At 38.1% G+C, this 27,352-nt stretch overlaps 1 protein-coding gene and 1 pseudogene across 3 annotated transcripts; one reads left to right on the top strand and one right to left on the bottom strand.

Moving 5' to 3' along the window:
- The first annotated feature begins 8,769 nt into the window (after window positions 1-8,769).
- On the top strand, window positions 8,770-9,661 carry LOC120136469. 3 transcript variants are annotated; one of them, XM_039152496.1, is made up of 3 exons: window positions 8,770-9,067; window positions 9,166-9,376; window positions 9,487-9,661. In XM_039152496.1, the coding sequence occupies exons 1-3, from the start codon at window positions 8,958-8,960 to the stop codon at window positions 9,646-9,648; spliced, it is 483 nt and encodes a 160-aa protein (XP_039008427.1). In that variant the 5' UTR covers window positions 8,770-8,957; the 3' UTR covers window positions 9,649-9,661. The 3 variants fall into 3 exon arrangements, with proteins under 3 accessions (XP_039008427.1, XP_039008429.1, XP_039008428.1); XM_039152498.1 differs by having other exon boundaries at window positions 9,495-9,583; XM_039152497.1 differs by having other exon boundaries at window positions 9,492-9,583.
- Window positions 9,662-10,006: 345 nt separating this feature from the next.
- Window positions 10,007-27,352, bottom strand: part of LOC120136443 — a 40,198-nt pseudogene continuing 22,852 nt past the window's right edge.

The following is a 27,352-nucleotide window of genomic DNA, read 5'->3' as shown; positions in this document are numbered from 1 at the left end:
GTAGATTTTGAGCCACTCTTTTCTTCTCACAATTAGGTTCACTCACCTCCCATGGGTCATTATGCTTTTGGCTTTTGTAACTAGTGACCTCTTTTTCTTTTGCCTCTTTCTCAACTTTTTCTTTTTTTGATTTCCCTACCTCCTCACAAATTTGATCTTTAGGGGCTGGAAGTGTGTCATTCTTTGCTGGTCGTTCTTTCTCATTGTCAGGTTTGTCATCTCTTGGTTTTTTTCAGAGAAGATGGAGCAGAAGATGAGGAAGGATTTGAATGATTACCTTGGTAAGAGGATGAAGTACCTTGGTAATGTTCTCGAAATCTCCTCTGGATTTGTGCTTCGATTGTCATTGCTTTCTTTAGTGTATCTTCAAGGTTTTCGTACCCATGGAGGTTAAGAAGATCAGTGATGTTTGAGTTCAAGCCGACGACGAATATTGACATGGTGACCTCTTATTTTTCGGTTATGTTAGCCCTATTGAGTAAGGACTGCATCTCCTTGTAGTAGTCTTCAACTGAACTTCTACCTTGTCTATGTCGGTGTAGTCGTAGTTTAACTTCTCGTGTATAATGTGTCGGTAGAAATCGCTTCCTCATGGTTTGTTTGAGGTCAGTCCAAGAAGTGATTGTTGGAATTTGGAAGTTCTGAATCTTTTTCCTTGTTTGCATCCACCAAGTTCGAGCATATCCTTCGAATTGCATGGTGATGAGGTGAACTTGTTTAGCTTGGGGGCAATCATGGTATGCGAACATGAGATCAACTTTTCCTTCCCATTCGATGTACCTGTCTAGATCGTTGTCTCCTTTGAAAGACGGGATCGTGAACTTTGGTTTTGTAAAGAGTTTGGGTGCTTGGAAACGTGGTTGTTCTTTCTCGGGTACCAAAAGTTCAGCATTGTTTGGTCTTGGATTATGGTTTGGTAGATCCAGTTGTGGTTCTTTTCGTTCTCTCACGATTTCATAAAATCTTTCAACTTGAGTCGTGAGTCGGGCAAGTGTGGCTAAGATAGCCATAAGTGTCTTGTTGTTATTGTCGCCCATTCTGAAATCATAACACTCAAAAGAAAATTTTAAAGTAAAATAAAAATAAATTCAACAAAGCAAGAAACCTCACAAGTCACTCCAAGAAAGTAACACAACGAGAGGCAAGTAAGCCGATCTTGTACTCTTTAAAACTCACTTTACCAAGTAGTCTTTCACAGTTCGTATCGGAGTTTGATTACTAGCAAAGGCGATAAGAAAAACCTAAAAGCTCTAAGAGGCCAAACAAAGGTTAGACTCCAAGAGAACGAGAATGCAAAGAAGGAAGAAGTATGCAAACTCTTTAGTCCTACTAACACAAAGAAGATAATGTGTTAGATAATGCAAAAGAACAATAACAAGGAAAAACAAAAGAACCTAAAGCACTAAGAGTCAAAGAAAAAGGGACCAAACCAGAAAACCTAGAAAACGCTGGATCAACTTGAGAAACTTTTTTGAGGGGGTTACCGGTGTCCAAAAATTCTGAAAAATTTCTTCAATGTCTTTCGATACGTCAAGAAACCACCTGTAAAATTTCAGAACCAAATACCTTCAGTAGTATCCAGTATACTATGTTGAACGGTGAGTCCTCAAATAATCTTTTTTTCTTGATCACTTTTTTCGAAGTTGTTCTTGATCTCCAAAAATTCTGATATTTTGTGTTAATGATCTCCAATATATGAAGTTTTAATCTGGAAATTTTCACCACGAAATTCCTCCTGTAAAATGTTCAAGAAATTCGACAAGATTCTAAACCGAATCTGCCGATGAAACTTGAATGATGTATTTGAAGGCTCCAATGAACTCCGATTTGGGTGAAATTTGGACTGGGGATTACTCATAGAAGTAATATAATATATGGATAAAATCAGACCTAAATATCTTCGTTTGCAATTTTTTTGAAAATTTGGCTTTTTTTTTGTTTTTTTTTCCTCTTTTTGTTTTTTTTCCTCTTTTTGTTTTGCCTTTTCTTTTGTTTTTGTTTTTTTGAAAAAAAAATAGCAAACTAACAAGAAGAATTTAAATCTAAATTAAAATTAAATAAAAAAAACCTGAAACGCTGAATCGTTTGTGAACTAGCTCCGTTGGGGTACCTTGACGGTTTTGTGTGCAAGAACAAGCAAGATTGCTTGTTTCTCTCCAAGAATCGGCCCAGCTCTGATACCAATTGATAGGGAAGCGGTGGCGGATTGATGAACGTTGCTCTTGTTGAAGAATCAAACCTAGAAAGCTCTAGACTCGATGAAGAACAAAGGGGATGAATAGGGGAAGGTGGCGGCAGCAGCTAGAATTCTTTAGGGTTTCTTTTATTTGCTGGAATCAAGGCAATAAGATTAGAATAAAATAAACAAAAGATAAATAAACGGAAGATGAAATAAGAAAATAAAGAAATCAGAAGATCTCCCTTATGAAGGTGAACGATAAAGATGATTGATGGTGCGAATGGATTTGTGGATAATAGATGGATAAGTGTCATATCGAGCCCTCCTAGTCGCAATGAAAAGGCAAAGTAGAATGAAGCCTCCTTTATATAGGGGCCGAGTTCTAAAGGTCCTAAAAAACTAATGAATAAAATAATAATAAACTAAACATGTCTTAACTCTAATTCCTAATAAAATAATAATAACTAAAGATAATATTTTAACCCAACCTTAATTCCTAATAAAATAATAAATCTAATCCTAATAGATAATGCATCATCATATATTAAGTTATATTACAAATAATCAATAAAAATATTGAAAATTCGTAATATTTACAAAATCTCGTATTAATCCCGTATAGGATTTTCTGCATGCACCGTCTTCAGTAAAATGACCATATCTTGAGTTCCCGATAGCGGATTGATACGATTCAAGAACCGTTGGAAAGATAAGAGACATAAGGTTGTATATCCAGAAGATATGTTGACCAAATAAGATCAGGATCCCATTCAAAAAGTCGTCTCAAGTCTGCTACTGTTCTGATCTTCTTTTCCAAATCTTGGACGAGTGGATCATTTGGAAGAGTTATTACTTCTTCCTTTGATGTGAGCCTTGTGATGCATGTATCATCCTCCCTTTCTTCAAAAAGATTCGACCTCGAATCTGAAACATTAAAGGGAGCAAAATTAGAATAGTTTAATAATTCATTCACATTATGCTTACCGAATAGATATACTTTGAATCTTCGAGACTTTGTTCTTCTAATAGGTTCGAGTAGAAACATTAGACCAAAGAAGCATGTATTATGGACTCTGGTGCATGTATCATTCCCCCACTCCTCAAAAGGTTTGTTAAAGTAATCCCTTAAGTCTTCTAAGTGTGGTTCATGAATTAATGATTCCCAGGAGGATATTTGTGGACTGTAGAACCTGTTTAGTTGGTAAGGAAACTCATATACAAGATAAAGCTCATTAAAAGCACTTTTAAAAGTATGGGTAGAAATATCAGAAATATCTGAGTTATCGTGATATACATCTTTGATATGTTCAATTCTCGGAATAGTAATATGAGTTTGATAGGTAAGAGTATACCTTCGTGGTAGTGTATCGTCTACTGTGTTTTGCTTACCTCGGTATGTTACGCACTTAAAGGAGTTGTGTTTAGTATGGATGACAACTTCACGAGCCTTACCTTGTAAGAAGGAGAAGAAGTACGTTACAATGTCATTAAAATGAGTAATAAAATACTTACCTTTGGACTCTCGTAAATCGTGACTCTTCATTAATATGACATAGTGATTAGGGCTTTCAGTTGGTAACCCGTCAGGAGGGTCACCTAGCACTATTCGACAACTCTTGGCGATGGAAGATGGTGTGGGCCAGTCTCGTGTTGCTTTTACTTTCTCATCATTTACATGGATTCCCTGTGCACGAACTATAAAGCATGTGGAGTTTTTCAAGTCATGTTTCGTCATTAAGATGACGTTACGACTAAGGCTTTCATGGATGTATCCTTTTTGTAACAAATCTAACTCTTTGGTTTCTTCAAGATTGTATGTTTGACGAGGTATGATGGAACCTTGAATTAGATTGGTTTGGTGTTGTTTTCCTCTTTCCAGTGGTAATCCGTCAGGTGGATCACCTAACACTTCTCGAAAATCCTGTAACAAAGATGAAAACACACTAGGCAAATCCTTGTTAATGTTAGAAATCGAAAAAATTGATTCTCTAAAGCGAACAAGGATGAAAGGCTGTTTGTAAAGAAGGTTCTCTCTCAATTCTTTTGTGCTCACACGTAGATTTTGAGTCACTATTTTCTTCTCACAATTAGGTTCACTCACCTCCCATGGGTCATTATGCTTTTGGCTTTTGTAACTAGTGACCTCTTTTTCTTTTGCCTCTTTCTCAACTTTTTCTTTTTTTTGATTTCCCTACCTCCTCACAAATTTGATCTTTAGGGGCTGGAAGTGTGTCATTCTTTGCTGGTCGTTCTTTCTCATTGTCAGGTTTGTCATCTCTTGGCTTTTTCAGAGAAGACGAGATCATGAACTTTGGTTTTGTAAAGAGTTTGGGTGCTTGGAAACGTGGTTGTTCTTTCTCGGGTACCAAAAGTTCAGCATTGTTTGGTCTTGGATTATGGTTTGGTAGATCCAGTTGTGGTTCTTTTCGTTCTCTCACGATTTCATCAAATCTTTCAACTTGAGTCGTGAGTCGGGCAAGTGTGGCTAAGATAGCCATAAGTGTCTTGTTGTTATTGTCGCCCATTCTGAAATCATAACACTCAAAAGAAAATTTTAAAGTAAAATAAAAATAAATTCAACAAAGCAAGAAACCTCACAAGTCACTCCAAGAAAGTAACACAACGAGAGGCAAGTAAGCCGATCTTGTACTCTTTAAAACTCACTTTACCAAGTAGTCTTTCACAGTTCGTATCGGAGTTTGATTACTAGCAAAGGCGATAAGAAAAACCTAAAAGCTCTAAGAGGCCAAACAAAGGTTAGACTCCAAGAGAACGAGAATGCAAAGAAGGAAGAAGTATGCAAACTCTTTAGTCCTACTAACACAAAGAAGATAATGTGTTAGATAATGCAAAAGAACAATAACAAGGAAAAACAAAAGAACCTAAAGCACTAAGAGTCAAAGAAAAAGGGACCAAACCAGAAAACCTAGAAAACGCTGGATCAACTTGAGAAATGTTTTTGAGGGGGTTACTGGTGTCCAAAAATTATGAAAAATTTCTTGAATGTTTTTCGATGCGTCAAGAAACCACCTGTAAAATTTCAGAACCAAGTACCTTCAGTAGTATCCAGTATACTATGTTGAACGGTGAGTCCTCAAATAATCTTTTTTTCTTGATCACTTTTTTCGAAGTTGTTCTTGATCTCCAAAAATTCTGATATTTTGTGTGAATGATCTCCAATATATGAAGTTTCAATCTGGAAATTTTCACCATGAAATTCCTCCTGTAAAATTTTCAAGATATTCGACAAGATTCTAAACCGAATCTGCCGATGAAACTTGAATGATGTATTTGAAGGCTCCAATGAACTCCGATTGGGGTGAAATATGGACTGGGGATTACTCTTAGAATTAATATACTATATAGATAAAATCAGCCCTAAATACATTCGTTTTCAATTTTTTTTGAAAATTTGGCTTTTTGGCTTTTTTTTTTGTTTTTTTCCCTCTTTTTTTTGCCTTTTTTTTTATTTTTTATTTTTTTTGAAAAAAAAAATAACAAACTAACAAGAAGGATTTAAATCTAAATTAAAATTAAATAAAAAGAACCTGAAACGCTGAATCGTTTTTGAACTAGCTCCGTTGGGGTACCTTGACGGTTTTATGTGCAAGAACAAGCAAGATTGCTTGTTTCTCTCCAAGAATCGGCCCAGCTCTGATACCAATTGATAGGGAAGCAGTGGCGGATTGATGAACGTTGCTCTTGTTGAAGAATCAAACCTAGAAAGCTCTAGACTCGATGAAGAACAAAGGGGATGAATAGGGGAAGGTGGCAGCAGCAGCTAGGATTCTTTAGGGTTTCTTTTATGTGCTGGAATCAAGGCAATAAGATTAGAATAAAATAAACAAAAGATAAATAAACGGAAGATGAAATAAGATAATAAAGAAATCAGAAGATCTCCCTTATGAATGTGAACGATAAAGATGATTGATGGTACGAATGGATTTGTGGATAATAGATGGATAAGTGTCCTATCGAGCTCTCCTAGTCGCAATGAAAAGGCAAACACGATAAATGGATCTAACCAACCCTCCTAGTCGTGATGAAAAGGCAAATTGGAGTGTGAAGATTAATCTCCCTCACAAGAACTTGAAAGAACTCCAGGAGAATAAGCTTCGAAGGCACAAGGCAATCAGCACTTGCAAAAACAAACTCTCGTTGTATTATTGATCAAAGAAATCTGATTTACAAAGTAGAATGAAGCCTCCTTTATATAGAGGCTGAGTTCTAAAGGTCCTAAATAACTAATGAATAAAATAATAATAAACTAAACATGTTTTAACTCTAATTCCTAATAAAATAATAATAACTAAAGATAATATTTTAACCCAACCTTAATTCCTAATAAAATAATAAATCTAATCCTAATAGATAATGCATCATCATATATTAAGTTATATTACAAATAATCAATAAAAATATTGAAAATTCGTAATATTTACAAAATCCCGTATAGGATTTTCTGCATGCATCGTCTTCAGTAAAATGGCCATATCTTGAGTTCCCGATATCGGATTGATACGATTCAAGAACCGTTGGAAAGATAAGAGACAGATGGTTGTATATCCAGAAGATATGTTGACCAAATAAGATCAGGATCCCATTCAAAAAGTCGTCTCAAGTCTGCTACTGTTCTGATCTTCTTTTCCAAATCTTGGACGAGTGGATCATTTGGAAGAGTTATTACTTTTTCCTTTGATGTGAGCCTTGTGATGCATGTATCACAACATAAGGCGATAGGTGTCAAATGGGTGTACAAAACAAAGCAAAACGCCAAAGGAGAGATTGAAAGGCACAAGGCGAGACTAGTTGCTAAAGGCTATAGTCAAAAGGCTGGAATTGACTATGATGAGGTATTTGCTCCTGTTGCTCGATTAGAGACTATCAGACTAATCATTTCTTTGGCAGCTCAAAACAAGTGGAAGATACAACAGATGGATGTAAAGTCCGCCTTCCTAAATGGAGTTCTTGAAGAGGAAGTTTTCATTCAGCAATCATCAGGCTATGAAGTCAAAGGGCATGAAGACAAGGTGTTGAAGTTGAAGAAGGCTCTTTATGGGCTAAAACAAGCACCAAGGGCATGGAATAGCCGAATCGACAAGTACTTCCAAGAGAATGGCTTCAACAAATGCCCCTACGAGCATGCTCTATATATCAAGATCAAAGATGAAGATATTTTGATCGTGTGTCTCTATGTGGACGATTTGATCTTCACTGGAATCAACCCAAACATGTTTAATGAATTCAATGATATGATGATGAAAGAATTCGAGATGACAGACATGGGGCTCATGGCATACTACATTGGCATTGAAGTTAAGCAACAAAATGATGGAATTTTCATTTCACAGAAAAGCTATGCAAAGGAGATACTGAAGAAGTTCAAGATGGAGAACTGTAAGCCAATAAGAACACCGGCAGAATACGGGATCAAGATGACCAAACATGAAGAAGGTGAAAGTGTAGATCCAACATTCTTCAAAAGTTTGGTAGGAAGTCTACGCTATCTAACTTGCACGAGACCCGATATTCTTCACGCAGTTGGATTGGTTAGTCGCTACATGGAATCTCCAACAACCACCCATTTTAAAGTCGCAAAGAGAATTCTTCGCTATTTGAAGGTACAATTGACTTTGGCTTGTTCTATTCAGTTTCTAATTATTACAAGCTTGTTGGATATAGCGACAGTGATTGGGGTGGATACATAGATAATCGAAGGAGCACTACTGGATTCGTATTTTTCATGGGAGATATTGTGTTCACATGGATGTCAAAGAAACAACCGATTGTCACATTGTCCACTTGTGAAGCAGAATATGTTGCTGCTACCTCATGTGTTTGTCATGCAATTTGGCTTAGAAATCTATTGAAGGAGATAGGTTTGATACAAGAAGAGCCTACCAAGGTTTGTGTCGACAACAAATCAGCCATTGCCTTATCAAAGAATCCAGTATTCCATGATCGAAGCAAGCACATCGACATTCGCTACCACTATATAAGGGAGTGTGTTGCAAGAAACGATGTGGAAGTTTAATACGTGAAGTCACAAGATCAAGTTGTCGATATTTTTACCAAGCCACTGAAAAGTGAAGACTTCATAAGATTAAGGAACCTACTAGGGGTCACGAGATCAAGTTTAAGGGGGGTGTTGGATCATAAACTTGATCCATTATGGGAGCCTAAACCCAAACCCAAACTAAATTGATGTCATTGCTTACATCATTTAAGTAAAGATGTCATTGCTTACATCATTTAAGTAATGATGTCATTGCTTACATCAATTTAGTTAGGTGAGAGTTAGGTATTTGTTGAATTTGTAATGGTTTAAATTAGTTTTTTTGTGTGGTGTAGGATTATTCTTGAGTAGTATAAATACCCCTCCCCATTTTAGTTTTAAGCATCAAGAAAAATTAAGAGCTTCTAAGTGAGTAAAGAAGCAAAGTCTTATAAGAGTGAGTTGTAGTTCTTGTTTTTGAGTGAGAGTGCTCTTGTAATATTTGTTTGAGTTTCAATAAAAGTTGTTTGTGTGAGTGTTTTATTTCCAACAGTTGGTGCATGTAGCAATGAGGCAAAGAAGGCAGCAATGAACATTAGTGGCAGGAATGGGCATGCATGGGCATTGAATACACCATATATTAAGGGATTATATTCTCCTTTTTTACTTTTTTGTTTTATCATTTTTTTGTAATATAATAATAAAAGTAAAAAAGAGGAAAAATGGTGATTACACCATGGCTGAAACCATTGCTGCTAACTGAATTTTACAATCTATGTGAATATGAAAGCTCAAAGCAATGCAGTTTCTTCTGTAGGGATTGCATGGGATCAGCTTTCTGTGAAGAATGCTTGTACCATCCTCGTAAACACGTTGGCCATCAAAGTCTCCGAGTAAGTTGTTTTCTTTTCTTGTAAATTTTACAAGAATTATAACGTGCATGATTCCTATTAGCATTATTGGTTTGAAAGGTTTACAAATCTTAAAGCAGACCGGGGCTTAGGGTTCATAGCATAAGGAATCTGATGGAAGTTTCCGATATTCAACCTTATACTTGCAATTCCTCAAAGCTTGTTTATATTAAAAAGGAAGAGAGGAAAGAGCATGAAAATCGCGTTAATGGTGGAAAAGGTGAAAAGTGTGACGTTTGTGGGTATGAACTTCAGTATTCGACATCAAAGTTTTGCTCCATTGAGTGCAAAGTAAGAACCCTCTTTGTTTCTCTATCTCAAGTTTTCATAGAATTTTCTAATTATGGGAAAATAAAATTAAAAAAAAAGAAAAGAAACGTTTTTAATGATTTGTTTTATAGGTCAGTAGTGAGAGAGAAGTGATGGAGGAAACAAAGGAGGAAGATTTTGTTCCAATTTCAACAACGTGGCCTGAATATTCTTTTAGGAAAGGAGGAGAAAAGGGGTGCCACGAAGGTCTCCCTTCCTTTAGATTTTCTTTCTTTCTCTTCTATGGGGTTTAGGGTTTATGCATCGTCTACATTCATAGATTTATTTTGTAATTTTGTATCCGGAATTGACTGCAATATCAATTAATAAAAAATTGCTTCGAATGAGAACAAGCAACTTAATGTATTCCCATAAAAATTGTATTTTTGTATTCATAACTTGGTGATAGAGTTTGGGGGGTAAATTTAAAACTTTAAAGAATTTAGAGATTTAAAATAATTTTTAAATTTTTTTTGAAGGGTTTAGTTTACATTTTTTTCCCAAAAAAAATAGGATCTAACTAAAATTTTTGAAATTTTAAGAAACTTAATAATTTTTTTAAAAAAAATTATGGGAAGAGGTTTAATCAAGAATATCTAAAACTTTTAAAATTTAATCTAAATTTCTAAAAGTTTTGAGGGGCAAAATTACTTTATCCCTTGCAACTTGCAACTTTTGACTGATTTCACTACCCGATTTGGTCATACTTGCTTCCGCTGAGGCTCAACGGTTGAAGCCGCATCAACAAAGCTTCTAGACCATTTAAAGGAAGATGTAGCAGGAGCTTAGTTGGTTTCTGTCTCTTTTACTCCTGCTTAAAATACCCATAAATGGAATGCCAAGTTCTGGTTTCTTTTAAGTCCATGACATTTGTGATCGGTCCCGAAACGGTGCTATAAGCAATGGTGTATAGTGTAATCAAGGATGGACCGCGAGGGCAAGAGGACAATCACCCCCTAAAAATTTAAAATTATCATATATTTTAGATTTTTTTCTATCTATTTTCTACTGAAAATCTGTTTTGATGGAATAATTTCAAGTTGGCACTTGAAATTTTATAATTTTCAGTTCGTTCCCTAACGTAAAATCATGTGTTCGTCTCTAAGTGTAATCCCTGCACTTGATTGTGTTTGAGAATGTGAAGACTTCCCTGCAGCCAGCCAGGAATTGGGCATTTTTTTCTTCTTTGTGACTTTGTCATAATTTGATGGATCACATTCAGTATTAACATGCGTTTCTTTGGATATTCATCTGGAATCAAGCGAACTCCTTCAGCACATAAGGGACAAATGACAACGGCAACATCATACTTTATCAGGGTTTGGACAGTGATGTTTAATATAGCTTCGATGTTCAAGGCAATATACCTGTTTAGAATGAAACACAGAAATTTCACCCAAAGAACTTAACACTGTATTAGGCTAACAACAATCTGTCATGCAGAAATCATTTAAAAAAGGATACGAGCTTTTGGTTAATGTAAATTCTTTGGTAGCTGAGATGCATTGCAGTAATTTGCACATTTTTAATAAGTTTTCATTTAGGTTTTAACTTTACAGGAAAAAAAATAGGAATAGAGTAAATTGTCTATGAATGATCTAAATCAAAAACATAATTAACACATATTAGATGCAGTGTCTAAAACTGCAATAACTTGAAAAACCCAAATTTATTTTCCAAAAAAGGGAGAAATCCAAGAAAGAAGGAATACTAACGGTAAGGTAATATTGAAATACAGCAGAAAAGATCAAAAGACATGTGGAAATGCTTTCTTGATTGGATAGCTTGAATACCTTTACAGTTTGCAATATTACTGTTTTATACAGCAATGCAACAACTCCCTATAACTGACTAACAAACTCAACAGTCTAGCTTCTAGACCTTCTCTAGCTTCTGATATGCACGAGCTATACGTGAGTTGCATGACACTACACCATACACACGCACTCTCACACGAGCTGCATCACTCATTCTCTCAACATTATCCCTGCTTCTTCCCTTCTTCAACAATCAAACAGACATTTATCTTGTCACGAAAACTACCAAAGGCAGCTTTTGCTAAGGGTTTTTTCAAGCCATCAACAACTTGATGAGCTGCTGGAACATAGCTCACACATAGTTGATTTGCAGCTATCTTTTTCCGAACAAAGTGCACATCTAGATCTACATGCATGGACTGCGAGTGGTACACTGGATTAGCACTCGACACAATTGCACTGGTGTTATCACACCATATTATTGGCTGTTTGCATTGTGACACCTTCAAATCAGTGAGCAAAGCATCAACCCATGCTACTTCAGCTGCTGTGTCTACAAGGCTTATGTATTCAGCTTCCATGGTTGAACGTGACACCACCTTCTGCTTTTTAGCACTCCAAGTCACCAAGCTTTCTCCAATGAAAACACAATAGCCCGACATCGACTGTCTATCATCTGCACATCCACCCCAATCAGCATCCGAGAAAGCTGATATATACAGCTTGCCTGGCACAAAACCCAGTCTATAGTCCAACGTTCCAGCTAAATAACGCATAATACGTTTAGCAACAAGCAAATGTTGTTCTCTTGGTGCATGCATATACTGTGCCACTTTGTTCACACTAAAAGCAATGTCGGGTCTAGTGTGACATACGTAGAGCAACCCTCTTACGAGGCTTCGAAATTCACGTGCATCAACCAACAGCTGCCCATCATCTTTCTTCAACTGCGAGGATGCAACCATAGGAGTAGAGGTACACGAGGCCTTAGTCATTTTCTCTTTTCAAGCAACTCTAGAATATACTATTTTTGACTAAGAATCAACAGCATGGAGTAAATCTGATCCAAGGACAGAGTCTCGCATGTAGTAGTGATGACTGCCATGAACGACTGGTATTCACGCGACAGTCCTTTAAGAATGCTCACGATGTGCTCAACTTGAGACACCGGGCTTCCACAAGACGCAAGCAAGTCACAAATTTCCTTAACTCGAGTGAGATAAACTCGCATAGAGTCATCGCCTTTTTTCATGGACTGAAGCTTATAGTGTAGATTCATGACCGTGGTGGTGGATTGATTGGCAAAATAACTGTAGAACCGTGTTCCACACAGCAGCGGCTGACTCATCACGAACGAATTACGGAAATAATGGGGCACTGATCGTGGATAAGAGCCATGATGCAAGGGCACTGTCTTGAGCTATGAAGTCTTCATAGGCTTCATTAGTGACAGTTTCACCGTTTGCATCAATGATCGTCTGCGGAGGGGCTGTGGCTACGAACTGTAAGTAACACCAGCTACGAACTGTAAGAAACACTAGCTGCTTCCATAGAAGGAAGTTCATCTCATCGAGCACCATGTTTACCCGTTTGTTGGTAAACATACGAGCTGATGAGGAGGATGAATCACCAAAGAGAGCCATCGCAGCTTCAGCAGAGATCTCCAGGACCAAAAGCGAATGATACCATATTGAAATACAGCAGAAAAGAAGAAACGTAGAAATGCTTTCTTGATTGAATAGCTTGAATACCTTTACAGTTTGCAATATTACTGTTTTATACAGCAATGCAACAACTCCCTATAACTGACTAACAAACTCATAACAATCCAGCTTCTATAACTTCTCTAACTTCTGATATGCATGAGCTATACATGAGCTGCATGACACTGCACCATACACATGCACTCTCACACGAGCTGCATCACTCATTCTCTCAACAGGTAACGATCATGGATTTAAATAGCGGTCCTCTATGTTGGTTTTTGACTTCCCTTCATTCTTATACATTTTTAATATTCATCAAAAGGTATGTCAATCATTCAATACATCATCATATATAGGCTTTTTATATCAGCCCCTACTAACCAATCCAGTTGTAACTGTAACCACCTAACAACCCCTTCACGTCTTTTGCATGAGCTCACACTTATAGAACACACTAATACATGTCATGTAATATAGCATGTATGAGACTTTACATACTATGCATAACACATGCTAATATTCTCCGTGATTTGTCAAACTTCAAAATCGCCAAAACCAACATTGAGTTGTTGCCGAAACGTTGGAAAGGAAGCATTCGAGAGTGACTTGGTAAACCCATCTGCTACTTGGTATCAGGGACAAAGCCACTAAGGACTTGGGAGGGACTGTGCCCCCCCACCACGACAACCCTACCAAAAATTTGTTTTTTATCCTTTAATTTATATATAAAATTTTAAAATTTATGGAATAATTATGAAATTGACCCCAATTTTAGAAAAGTTATAATTTTCCCATCAAGTTGAAATCCAGGTTCCAACCCTGCTTGGTATTGACCTGGAATATAATTGATACACATGATATCGCTAGCCACCTTCTCCCAAAAAACATGAACGTCAAGCTAAATATGTTTCAAATGTGCATGAAACACAAGATTGACACTCGTAGCTACAACACTCGTGTTGTCGATCACCATATTAGAAAGCAACGATTGCAACCACATAATCTCGTAAACCAATAAACTATTCCATGATATTCCGCTTCTGTTGTGGAACGATAGATTTTTCTTTTCGAGAACACCAAGAGACAAGATTGTTACCAGGATAAATACAATAGCCAGAAAGAAATCTTCTATAATTAGCATTACTAGCACAATCCGCATCAGAAAAAGCATGAATCATAGTGGCACTCGTAGAAGCCCGAAACACCAAACCATAGTCTAAAGTAGCAGATAAGTCGCAAAATTCTTTTGACAGCCAACCAATATATTTCATAAGGTATATGCATATATTGTGCCACAACACTGTAGAAAATATCAGGTCTACTGTGACTTAGATAAAGCAAACCACCCACCACACTATGACAACACTGCAGATCATCAAAAGGACAATCACCATCACTAGTAAGCTTAGGCATAGAAAGCATCAGAGTAGGTGCCGAATGAGCATCAACCATATTCACGCATTCTAACAATTCACAAATATATTTATGTTGACTTAACAACAAGGTGCCATTATAACACTCAACTTCAAGCTCAAGAAAAAAATGCTAATTCGCCAAGATCTTTTATTGAATATTGTAACCCCAACATAGGCACAACCTCTTCAATCAAAGTATCATCACTTCAAGTGATAACAATATCGTCAACATAAACAAGAACAAAAAGACACCAATCACCATCCTAGCCAACAAAAAGAGATGCATCACCCTGAGTTCCAATAAAACCAATGCTAAGAAGAAAAGTACGAAGTTTAGAATACCAATTCTGAGGAGTTTTCTTTAACCCATAAAGAGCCTTCTCCAACTTGCACACCAATGGTTCACCATCAACATATTCTTGTTCAAAGCCTCTTGGTTGCACCATAAAAACCTCTTTAGCCAATTCACTATTAAGAAATGCATCTTTGACATAAATTTGTAGTAGCCGCCAATTATTTTTAAACAACTAAAGACAAAACAACATTCACAGTTGAAGACTTCACCACCGGACTAAACATATCTTGACAATCATGTCCCGGTACTTGAGAAATCCTTTGGCAACAAGTCTTGCCCCATATCGAGAAACTGATCTATTAGGATGGCGTTTGACCTGAAAAAGCCACTTGCACCCTATCGCAACCTTACCTTTTGGCAACGAAACTAAGTTCCATGTTTCATTATGAATAAGCACCTCATATTAAGTAAGAACGGCTTGCTTCCACTTTGGTGAAGTAAAAGCTTAACGAATTGACACAAGTTCACTTTCATCAAAATCTTTCTCCATCACATGAAACAACTTGGGTTTAAAAATTCTCCGTTTGCTACGAGTCACCATAATGTAAGTGTTACCAAGTGAAGAACTCGAAGCATCATGCACCAAATCTAGACTATAACATGTATGATGGTCTATCATAGCATCACGATGTGATCAAATGACACATGACCTGCTTAGTCACTAACACAAGGCTAACTTTGCACACATGTATCAATCAAATGTTAACCAACACACTCCTTATGCAAACCACAATCCTCAGACAAGGGGCCATCATTCAAAGAACTATCATGCCCAACATCTGAAGCAGTAGTGGACTGGTCAACCATTGTAGGACAAGATCCTGATCCACCAGGATTATTACACAAAGAATCATCCAAGGGAACACCCGTAGAACCAGGAGGAACATTTGTAGTATGACAGTCACAGACACATCCAAAATTTAAAACTCCAACATTAGCGGGAATACGAAAAACATCAACACTCAAAGATGATGAAGAAACTTCAGTGGAAACACAATCAAAATTAGTGGAAGAAAATGGAAAGACCAATTCCTTAAAGACAACATGCCAAGACACAAATACTCGTCCATCCTCCGCCAAACAACAATAACAGGACTATAGCTAAGAAAAGTACATGGTTGTGAGAAAAAAAATTAAAATTATGGGTCACAAAAGGTCTCAAACAATGAAAAAAATGACACCCAAAAACCCGCAAGTGATCATAATTAAGCATATTTCCAAACAACTTCTCAAATGGAGAAGCACCACGCAACGCAAAGGTTGGTAACCGATTAATCAAATGGGCAACTGTCACTACCGCATATGACCAAAACTTTAATGGTAGAGAAGCTTGATCCAAGAATGTTAGAGCAATATCAACAATACGATTATGTTTACGCTTAACGATGCCATTTTATTGTGAAGTATGTAGACATATCACCCGATGAAGCACACTACCATCTTGGAGCATCTAGGATAATCGAAGATACTCTTCTCCCCAATCACTTTGCACCGCTTTAATACACACGCCAAATTGAGTGTTTACCATCTTTTAAAATAGAAGAAATAAATTCAATACTTAAGGTTTATCCTGTAACAAATAAACCCAAACATGTCGAGAATAGGCATAAACAAACAAAACATAATATTTAAATCCATTGGATGAAATATGTTGATGATCCCAAAGATCTGTAAAAGCTAATTGAAATGGAGCAACATATGTCGACTGAGAATCCATAAATAGAAAACTATGATTCATTCCCATTTGGCAAGTGATAACTCCTTGAAAAGGTCATATTTTGGGACCTTTTCACTTAAGTTATTGAATGTCTAAGAGCCCATTTAGGACCATTTAGATGCATTTAGGAGCATATAGTTGCATGTGGTGGATTTCAGTTTGCCGTGGCATTTTATTTTTACAGCAGTACTGCTTTATGGGAAAGGTACTTGTCTGATGGTGTGCAGGTATTGAAAGCAAGGAAAAGAGGAAAGAAAATGCAGTGGCATAAGGAGACTGCTGAGCAGAATGAAAATGCCGAGTCTGATTGGCATTTCGAAAGCGAACAAAGTGAAAGAAGATATTTTTGCAGCCAGCGGTCTCTGACTCCTCGAGAGCTCTGCCCAAGAAATCTGCCTCGAAGATCCTGCCTGGAGGAACCGGCACTGCAATCGCCGACTTTGATAATAACGCCGCCTGACCTTGCAAGTTCTGTATGTCCTTGGGCGTCTGCAGTGGGATTGTGCCGGGTCTAAGCCAGCAACCCAGGCTGGATCACAACCAGTTCTGCCCGACTCCCAAGTAAATCAACCATGGTTTTGGGGTTTCCTAGGATGGTTAACACCAAAGCTTAGGATTTCTTTTCCCCTATAAATAGAGGAGGAAGCCATATTGAAGAAGACTTTGGTTCCAGCCATATTTGAGCTAAAAAGTTAGAGAGAGAGAGTTTTATCTTTCTCTGTCAATCCTACTTGCCGTGGCATTTCTCCTTGACAAGCTGAAGGGAGTGGCGTTCTGAGCATCCGAGAGGAGCCAGTCCGCTAGGAGCAGCTTGTGGTGGCAGAGGGAAGCATTAGGCAGTGCACGTCGAAGGCTTTTTCTCATCCCCTTAGTACTTGTTTTCATATTTTGTTGATTGGGTTGTAAGGAACGAATGAATCTTGCTTTGTGCTTGTTGATTTCGAACCCCACCATGAACTAATACTATTTGGTGGGAGTTCGTGATAACTCCTTGAAAAAGTCATATTTTGGGACCTTTTCACTTAAGTTATTGAATGTCTAAGAGCCCATTTAGGACTATTTAGATGCATTTAGGAGCATAGAGTTGCATGTGGTGGATTTCAGTTTGCCGTGGCATTTTATTTTTACAGCGGTACTGCTTTATGGGAAAGGTACTTGTCTGATGGTGTGCAGGTATTGAAAGCAAGGAAAAGAGGAAAGAAAATACCGTGGCATAAGGAGACTGCTGAGCAGAATGAAAATACCGAGTCTGATTGGCATTTCGAAAGCAAACAAAGTGAAAGAAGATATTTTTGCAGCCAGCGGTCTCTGACTCCTCGAGAGCTCTACCCAAGAAATCTGCCTCGAAGATCCTGCCTGAAGGAACCGGCACTGCAACCGCCGACTTTGATAATAACGTCGCCTGACCTTGCAGGTTCTGTCTGTCCTTGGGCGTCTGCAGTGGGATTGTGCCGGGTCTAAGCAAGCAACCCAGGCTGGATCACAACCAACTCTGCCCAACTCCCAAGCAAATCAACCATGGTTTTAGGGTTTTCTAGGATGGTTAACACCAAAGCTTAGGATTTCTTTTCCCCTATAAATAGAGGAGGAAGCCATATTGAAGAAGACTTTAGTTCCAGCCACATTTGATCTTAAAAAGTTAGAGTGAGAAAGTCTCATCTTTCTTCGTCAATCCCACTTGCCGTGGCATTTCTCCTTGACTAGCAGAAGGGAGTGGTGTTCTGAGCATCCGAGAGGAGCTAGTCCGCTGGGAGCAGTCCTTGGTGGCCGAGGAAGGCATTTGGCAGTGCACGTTGAAGGCTTTTTCTCCTCCCCTTAGTACTTGCTTTTATATTTTGTTGTTGGGTTGTAAGGAACGAATGAATCTTATTTTTTGCTTGTTGATTTCAAACTCCACCATGAACTAATCCTATTTGGTGGGAGTTCGCATGGTTATTTAAGTTGTTATTTTAATGAATGGTTGTTATTTCATGCTCTATTCTGTTTTTTTTATGATGCTTAAAGCCTTGAGGTTGTAGGAGCTACGAGAGTAGCCTTTCCTTAGGAGGGTTCATGAGGTTCGAGAGAATGCCATGGCAATTTATCTTTAGTCTTCGAGAGAAGTTAGGGAGGAACTACATAAACAACGGGTTCTAGATAGTAACTAGGCCTAATCCACCTTAGAGATAAGGATATGATTTCATTCGACTAAAAGGAGTTGTGTATAAATGATAGGTTAGATGTTAATGCTGCCGCAAAAAGGTATTGCGAGACATATTCTATTAGATGAGTCAATAGGATCACTGCTTGGGCTTATGCAAATCGGTTTTACCAGGGCATCTTTAGTCTGTCGAGTCCCTTACTAGAGATAGCATAGGGCACATCAGTAGACTCTGTCGGGCAGGGTAAGCAGAGAAGAAGCACCATTCAGAGAAATAGACTTAAGTTTTCCTTGTGTCTCCCATCACTCATTTCCATTGCTGCTTGTCTTGTGAGAAAGCTAAAGTCCTACATATATTAAATCTAGTATTTGCATTTTTATTTTGCCTTGACATTTCCATTTGTTTTCACGTATCACAATTTAATTTGCCACGACATATCCATCTGCTACCACACTATCACCACTCCATTTCCACTACGTCCATTCCATTTTGCCACTGCATTCTCATATGTATATACCATAACTAACTTTACTTAGGTGACAAAGTAAAGTGCCTTGACAAACTTATTTGATTTCCCCAATTCCCTGTGGAGACGATACTCTACTTATCACTTTATTACTTGTTCGATTGTGTATACTTGCACACATATCCGCATCATATTTTAGTACTCACAAAGAGCGGACAAGTTTTTGGCGCCGTTGCCGGGGAATTGGCAACTGGAAGTTAATTAGTTTTGTCATAGTATTTTTATTTTACTTGTTCAATTTTTTTGTATAGTTTTACTTGTTATTTTCCTTGTCTTTTTCAGGTTTTTATTTTACGTACTCAAAGTGCTCCAGCAAAGATGTATCAAATTGGAAATCAAGGAATAGGTCAAGAGGAATATCAACATGCCGAGGCAATTGCGAATGCTGGGAATGCAGCTAGGCCTCGTAGTATTCGAGATCATTTAAATATTATCATGGACGAACTAAATCCTGGAATTTTGGCACCCATGATTCAGACAGCCCACTTTGAGCTCAAACCGGTTATGTTCGACATGTTGGACTTTATTGGACAGTTTGGTGGTGCTCCTCATGAGGATGCAAGGCAACATGTTCGGGCATCCAACTTAGCATGTCTATTATGCCACGACAATCACAATGAGAGTGACTGCCCGACCAATCTAGAGTCCATCAACTTTGTAGAGAACTACAATCGAGGTAACAACAACCCCTATTCTAACGATCTTGGATGGTGTCAACATCCAAACATTTTGTGGGGAAATCAAGGAACCAACAACTCTAGTCAGCCCGCTAGGCAGCAGAACTTCAGTGACTCCCAGGGTTTTCAAACGAATATGCCATGGCATAATTCTAACGAGAGAGTACCATATTCATCTAACACAAGCTCTTTGGAGGCCACGATGCAAGATTTTATCGCAACAATAAAGACCATGCTGCAAGACCATGCGACCTCTATAAAAAGTCAAGAAGCTCTGCTTCAGAGCAACAGTTCATCGTTGAGGGCTTTGGAGGGTCAGGTTGGCCAAATTGCCACGGCATTACATTTTTTCCCACATGGCAGTCTACCTAGTGATACTGAAGTCACTAAGGATCAAGACATGGAGCATTGTGGTACATTCAGCTCAAGGAGTGGCATCCAAATCTATAAAGATGCTAAGTTTGGGGGGGAAGACACTCGGAGAGCCCGATCATGAGGTTATGCACGAAGATCCGAAGGTGCAAGAAGATTCACATTTGTTGGAAAATAAGGATGAAGGTTCGAAGAATACAACCAATGAAGAGAAGAAAAATTTTGCCACGGCAAAAGAAAAAACCCCATTAGTAGGAGTTGATGACCAAAAGAAAGCTGCAGAATTTTTCCGTAACAAATTTTTATGCAGTGATAATCACTTCAATCTTGATGAAGAAGACGAAGAGGAACTCGAGGATATTCCAAAGGAGATGAGTAAGTCTAGCTCACCCATAGCTAGACCGGGTATGAAATTTGAACCTTTGAATTCTATTGAATTTACTCATCCTAAACCTCAACTAGCTGCTCATTTTTCTAGGCTAGAAATTGTGAAAGAACTAAGGAATGAAATGGAGATTAAAAAAAAAATTCACTAATGAGAAATTATTATTTGCTACGGTAATTTCGTGGTATGCTGACATTGTCAAATTTCTCGTTAGTGTTGTTTTGCTTCCTTACTTGACTGGCCTAGGAAAGAACAAGGTCATACACCATGGTGGCTACTGGCATAGGGATAACCTCGACCTCTCCAACGAATTTGCTGCCCAAGTGATTTCAAGTTGCCACAGCAAAAAGGAGCGAAAAGAGATCCCATTCCACTACCATTCAACTTCATGCATAGAGCACTTTGAAGGAGAGAGGACTACTGCAAAGGTCCTAAAATTTAGATGTGAAAGACCCGAAATGCCAAGGCAATTTATTTTTAAGGCATAACTGTTATATGTGTGGGGCATTTTGGTCTACACTGGTGCTCCGATCGAGCGTGACAAATCTGCACTTTTATTGGACGATGTCGATACCGGCCAAGCATCTTGAAGATGCCTTGACATTTCAGATTTACTCTTGTGCATAAATAATATTTTATTATGCTATCGTTTTAGTTTATTTTCTTTTAAGTGCTTATTTTTCTTTGCATGGTCCATCCCATGCAGCCCACCGAGTCAATGAAGGAGAAATAATATGAGATGCCACGATAAGTTCCTTTGCGAATGAGCCGACGTCGCCTTAAGAAGGCATCTCAGCGTACGGAGACCCTGCTCCCAGCTTCCCCAGAAGGTCCTAGCACTCCTCCAGTCGCACCCACGTCTGACTCCGAACATTCCAGCCCCGCTAAGCTCCGCAAGCGCACTCGCCGTGCGACTACTGTACCACCACCATGAAGCCAAGGTACCTTGCATTGCATTGCATTCATAGCATGTAGTTTTCATTTTTCTTAGATTTAGTAAGCATTGGGGACAATGCTTCTCTCAAGTTTGGGGGAAGTAGGGTTCTCACATCATTGTATGATAGTATTAGTAAAATGAATATGCCATGACATTAGTAAATATAGAATTAGTTTTCTGGAATTAATTGAGGATGCCCGACGATGAAGAATTCTTGATGGCTAGGATAAAATGTACATGACTGGTTGAGGATGATAGACCAACTCTAGGACTTGCTTCTTTGAAACCCTTGAACACGAGTGTATGTTTTCCATGCTTGAGAAACTTAGAAATTTTTTATAAGAGAATTCTTAAATGTCGTGGCATAAAACTGTGAATGATGAAAACCCCACATAAAAAAAGAAGAAGAAGAAATAGAAGTTATAAATAAATGCCTTGGCATATCTGTAGAGGAACACTCCACTATGTCTTGGCATATGAGTGAATGAAAGTAGTCACAGGATGACTCTACCTGACTAGCTCGGGGGTGAAAGGTATGCTCCCTTTCATCTAGAGTGTGGGATGGTAGAGTGATGGGCTGACTCTCCTCGTAGCAGAAGTAATAAAAGAAAACAAAGGGGAGTAGTAATTTGAAAATGTCATGGTAAATTGAGAAAGCTTGAGTAGAAATTTTTTTGGTTTGTTAAGCATGGACTGGATACAAACACGCACACACCAACATAAAGAATCTTGCCCTAGGGGACGGTACTTGATTTCTCAAACTAGTCTAGCATGTTGAAGCCAAATGCTGAGGGCTGAAATTTTATCCCATATAACTATTATGCTTCTGAACTTGTCATGGTATTTTTGTTTTGCTTATCACTATCCATTGCTTGAGGACAAGCAATAGCTTAAGTTTGGGGGTGTGATAACTCCTTGGAAAGGTCATATTTTGGGACATTTTCACTTAAGTTATTGAATGTCTAAGAGCCCATTTAGGACCATTTAGATGCATTTAGGAGCATATAGTTGCATGTGGTGGATTTCAGTTTGCCGTGGCATTTTATTTTTACAGCGGTACTGCTTTATGGGAAAGGTACTTGTCTGATGGTGTGCAGGTATTGAAAGCAAGGAAAAGAGGAAAGAAAATGCCGTGGCATAAGGAGACTGCTGAGCAGAATGAAAATGCCGAGTCTGATTGGCATTTCGAAAGCGAACAAAGTGAAAGAAGATATTTTTACAGCCAGCGGTCTCTGACTCCTCGAGAGCTCTGCCCAAGAAATCTGCCTCGAAGATCCTGCCTGGAGGAACCGGCACTGCAACCGCCAACTTTGATAATAACGCTGCCTGACCTTGCAGGTTCTGTCTGTCCTTGGGCGTCTGCAGTGGGATTGTGCCGGGTCTAAGCCAGCAACCCAGGCTGGATCATAACCAGCTCTGCCCAACTCCCAAGCAAATCAACCATGGTTTTGGGGTTTCCTAGGATGGTTAACACCAAAGCTTAGGATTTCTTTTCCCCTATAAATAGAGGAGGAATCCATATTGAAGAAGACTTTAGTTCCAGCCACATTTGATCTTAAAAAGTTAGAGAGAGAAAGTCTCATCTTTCTCCGTCAATCCCACTTGCCGTGGCATTTCTCCTTGACTAGTGAAGGGAGTGGCGTTCTGAGCATCTGAGAGGAGCTAGTCCGCTGGGGGCAGTCCTTGGTGGCCGAGGAAGGCATTTGGCAATGCACGTTGAAGGCTTTTTCTCCTCCCCTTAGTACTTGCTTTTATATTTTGTTGTTGGGTTGTAAGGTACGAATGAATCTTGCTTTGTGCTTGTTGATTTCGAACCCCACCATGAACTAGTCCTATTTGGTGGGAGTTCGCATGGTTATTTAAGTTGTTATTTTAATGAATGGTTGTTGTTTCATGCTCTATTCTGTTTTGTTTATGATGCTTAAAGCCTTGAGGTTGTAGGAGCTACGAGAGTAGCCTTTCCTTAGGAGGGTTCATGAGGTTCGAGAGAATGCCTTGGCAATTTATCTTTAGTCTTCGAGAGAAGCTAGGGAGGAACTACATAAACAACGGGTTCTAGATAGTAACTAGGCCTAATCCACCTTAGAGATAAGGATAGGATTTCATTCGACTAAAAGGAGTTGTGTATAAACGATAGGTTAGATGTTAATGCTGCCACAAAAAGGTATTGCCGAGACATATTCTATTAGCTGAGTCAATAGGATCATTGCTTGGGCTTACGCCAATCGGTTTTGCCAGGGCATCTTTAGTCTGTCGAGTCCCTTCCTAGAGATAGCATAAGGCACATCAGTAGACTCTGTCGGGCAGGGTAAGCAGAGAAGAAGCACCATTCAGAGAAATAGACTTAAGTTTTCCTTGTGTCTCCCATCACTCATTTCCATTGCTGCTTGTCTTGTGAGAAAGCTAAAGTCCTACATATATTAAATCTAGTATTTGCATTTTTATTTTGCCTTGACATTTCCATTTGTTTTCACGTATCACAATTTAATTTGCCACGACATATCCATCTGCTACCACACTATCACCACTCCATTTCCACTACGTCCATTCCATTTTGCCACTGCATTCTCATCTGTATATACCATAACTAACTTTACTTAGGTGACAAAGTAAAGTGCCTTGACAAACCTATTTGATTTCCCCAATTCCCCGTGGAGACGATACTCTACTTATCACTTTATTACTTGTTCGATTGTGCATACTTGCACACATATCCGCATCATATTTTAGTACTCACAAAGAGCGGACAGCAAGCAACACACAAAGTCTTACTCAAATCATTCGTAAGACGAGTATTACACGATCTACTCAGTTTAAGCAAAACATTGCAAGACGGATGTCCTAACCGTCTATGAAAAATATCAAAATCCAGACTAGTAGTATTTGAAAAATTTGCTTGACCAAGCATAGAATCAAACTAATATAGGCCACCATCCTCCCTTCCTTCAAGCAAAACAGCCCCAGTTCCTTTTTCACGAACCACGCATCGATCCGCATGAAACTCTAAAAACATGTTATTGTCTCTAGCAAGATTAAAAATCGAAAAACGATTTTTTGTAATATTTGGTAAATGAAGTAAACTATTCAAGTGTAAAGAATGAGACGAAGTAGATAAGCTAGAACGACCAATACGACCAATATGTAACCCTTTATCGTAACCGAAAAAAGCTTATCCGCGCCATAAGCATAGTGCCATCCTCAGCAAGAGTAACATCGACTGTGATATGATGTGTTGCATTAGAGTCAACACACCACGATGCCTATTATACACCCTTCACTCGACTATAATTAGACCCACGACCATACACACCAACGAACACTGACCCAACCTGGTCATTACTCCCACCACAGCCGTATGAATTACTAGTAGCATTGGATGTGTAATAACACAAATTCACAAAAGGTGGCGGGGAATTATTCAAACTTTCAGTGGTAACTCCAGTAGTGCCCACACCTCAAAAAAATCTTGTCAAACCTGTGCCAACAACGATTCACAAGATGACCGGGCTTGCCACACAATTGGCATTGAAACCATTGTCGACCACCACGACCTCTCCCTCCTTATGTATTAGAGAAAACCCGTGCTTGCCTGAGCTACTACACAGGTTGAGCTACAGAACCAACAACTGGATGTACGTCAGATTATATCAAATTAGACAAATCCTAACCTGTGGTGCTCTGATGTTTGACTATAAACAGATCGTTACAATCTTAAACAATGGGATGATATTCAGATGGGGGACCGTTCAAGATTGTAACGATCTGTTTATAGTCAGACATCTGAGCACCACAGGCGACAAGAGCATCACACACTTTCTTGGCCTGTGTAATGTAAACTCGCATGCAAAAATTGCCTTTTTGAATCAGCTTAAGCTTGTAATGGAGTTCATTATTATGGATGGTGACTTGTTGGCAAAGAAGTGAGTAACCATGGACCAAATTTTCGATGTCATTCCAGCCCTGACGAGATGATGAAGGAGAGATATACCGATAGTAGACAAAAGCCAAGAGGCTAACGTATTATCTTGAGCAACAAAAACTTTGTAGTCATCATTATCGACAACGGGTTCATCATCACGAACCACTGCGACAGGGGAAGGATGAACGCCACCGTTGAGGAGCTTCTCTAACCTATGGTTGTGAATTGTGAGAAGTATTTGTTATTTCCACAGCAGTTAATTTGATTCCTCAAGAGTGCACTAACCCGCTTGTTGGTGAAGACACTATGACCACCAAACCACCGGAGACAGGCATGACTATAGGAATGAACACCACAAAGAAAAATAAGAAGAAACGTAGTGAAGAAGGAGAGAAGAAAATAAAAAAAAACCCAGGACCCCGATACCAATCTGCTTTTAACTTTCCTTCATTATTATGCTTTTTTAATATTTAATCAAAGGATAAATCAATCATTCAAAGCCCTACTAACCAATCCAGCTGTAGTTGTAGCTACCTAACAACCCATTTACGTCTTTTGCATGAGCTCACACTCACAACACACACTAATACACATCATGTAATATAGCATGCATGAGACTTTATACACCATGCATAACATGTAACACCCCGACCTGTATCTGACCCGGATACGAATCTGATATGTCATATTAACTTTTTAGCTCTTTGACTGTTTGAAAATTTTAACTAAAATTTTACTTTTATTGGAAAAATGAAAACACATTTACAAAACATATCAGACGATCTACAATTTGAAACATAATTAGTACATGCCAAAAACCTTTCAAATCAAAACTTATACAATTCAATTTTTTCTCTGTTCTAATATTCTCACCAGTATGTTTTCATGCCCTTGCTTATTCAACTTACTCCTCGAAGCTCGTGGATCCTACTTGTGAAAATAATTACACGATAAGTCTATGACTTAGTGAGGCATAATGAGTATAATAAAATCATAAAACATTTATTTACACATTTCATAGAAAACATTTCTAAAAAATTCAAGTTACTTTTCTTAACAAAAATATATACTTTAATCAATTGTTCAGTTTATATTACTTTATTTTTAATAGCTCAATGCAGACTACTAAGAACACTAGGTATTTGAGTACAATGAGGTTGTGCACTAATGCTGTCACCACAACTCACATAATTTGCACCGAAATGCCACATATTTATCCCGAAGGACCACATAGGTTTGTCCGAAGGATCACATAGTTTTGTCCCGAAGGACCACATAAAACCCTCGACTCTTGGCATGCCAACTATACCTCTAATTCTTATACATATACCTTGGGATTTAGCTTTACCATTATTTTTCATTTCACTATTTAAAGTGTATCTTATTCTCACAAAGTACATTCACATATGGTTCACTTTCACGTATATCACTTTTGCTGAGCACATAGATTATTTTTATATAGAACGTTTTCACAAATCATCTTCACGTAGAAACCTTTACATAGTATATCACATAGTATTATATTTAAATCCATATATCATTTCATGTCAAATTTCATAAACAAAATATATCAAGTATCTGAAAAGATTGTGTCATACTTCAAATCATTTACATTAACAAATTTTCAAGATTTGGCTATTGACAAACCAAATTATTCAAAATTTATTTATCAAAGTATGATAAAAGTGTTTCATGGTAAAATTCAAAACACTTCCTTTCAAAACATTCGAGGTTGACTCATGACGAGTCTTCCTCTTATTATATTTAAAAGAATAGTAAAATCACTCACCTTTGCCTCACATAAGTTCTACGCAGACATCCTTTCACTGTGGCTTACTAACTTTACATATCCATTCGTTTAGCACTTGCTTTCAATCAAAGCTACACATTTAATATGACCCATGAATATCAAAACTAAATTACATTGAACCAATTAACTTTTACCTAAACAAAATGAAACATCAAATTTAACATTTCAGCCTTAATAGTATCGGTACTCTTCATGAGTACCGATACTTCTCTTATATGGTACCGATACCTACTTCAATATC

This window comes from Hibiscus syriacus, unplaced genomic scaffold (assembly GCF_006381635.1).
Source record: "Hibiscus syriacus cultivar Baekdansim isolate YM2019G1 unplaced genomic scaffold, ASM638163v2 tig00110630_pilon, whole genome shotgun sequence".
In the NCBI taxonomy this organism is placed as follows: domain Eukaryota; kingdom Viridiplantae; phylum Streptophyta; class Magnoliopsida; order Malvales; family Malvaceae; genus Hibiscus; species Hibiscus syriacus.
Note: the sequence above shows the minus strand (reverse complement) of the source record. Positions and strands in the feature narration are given on the sequence as shown.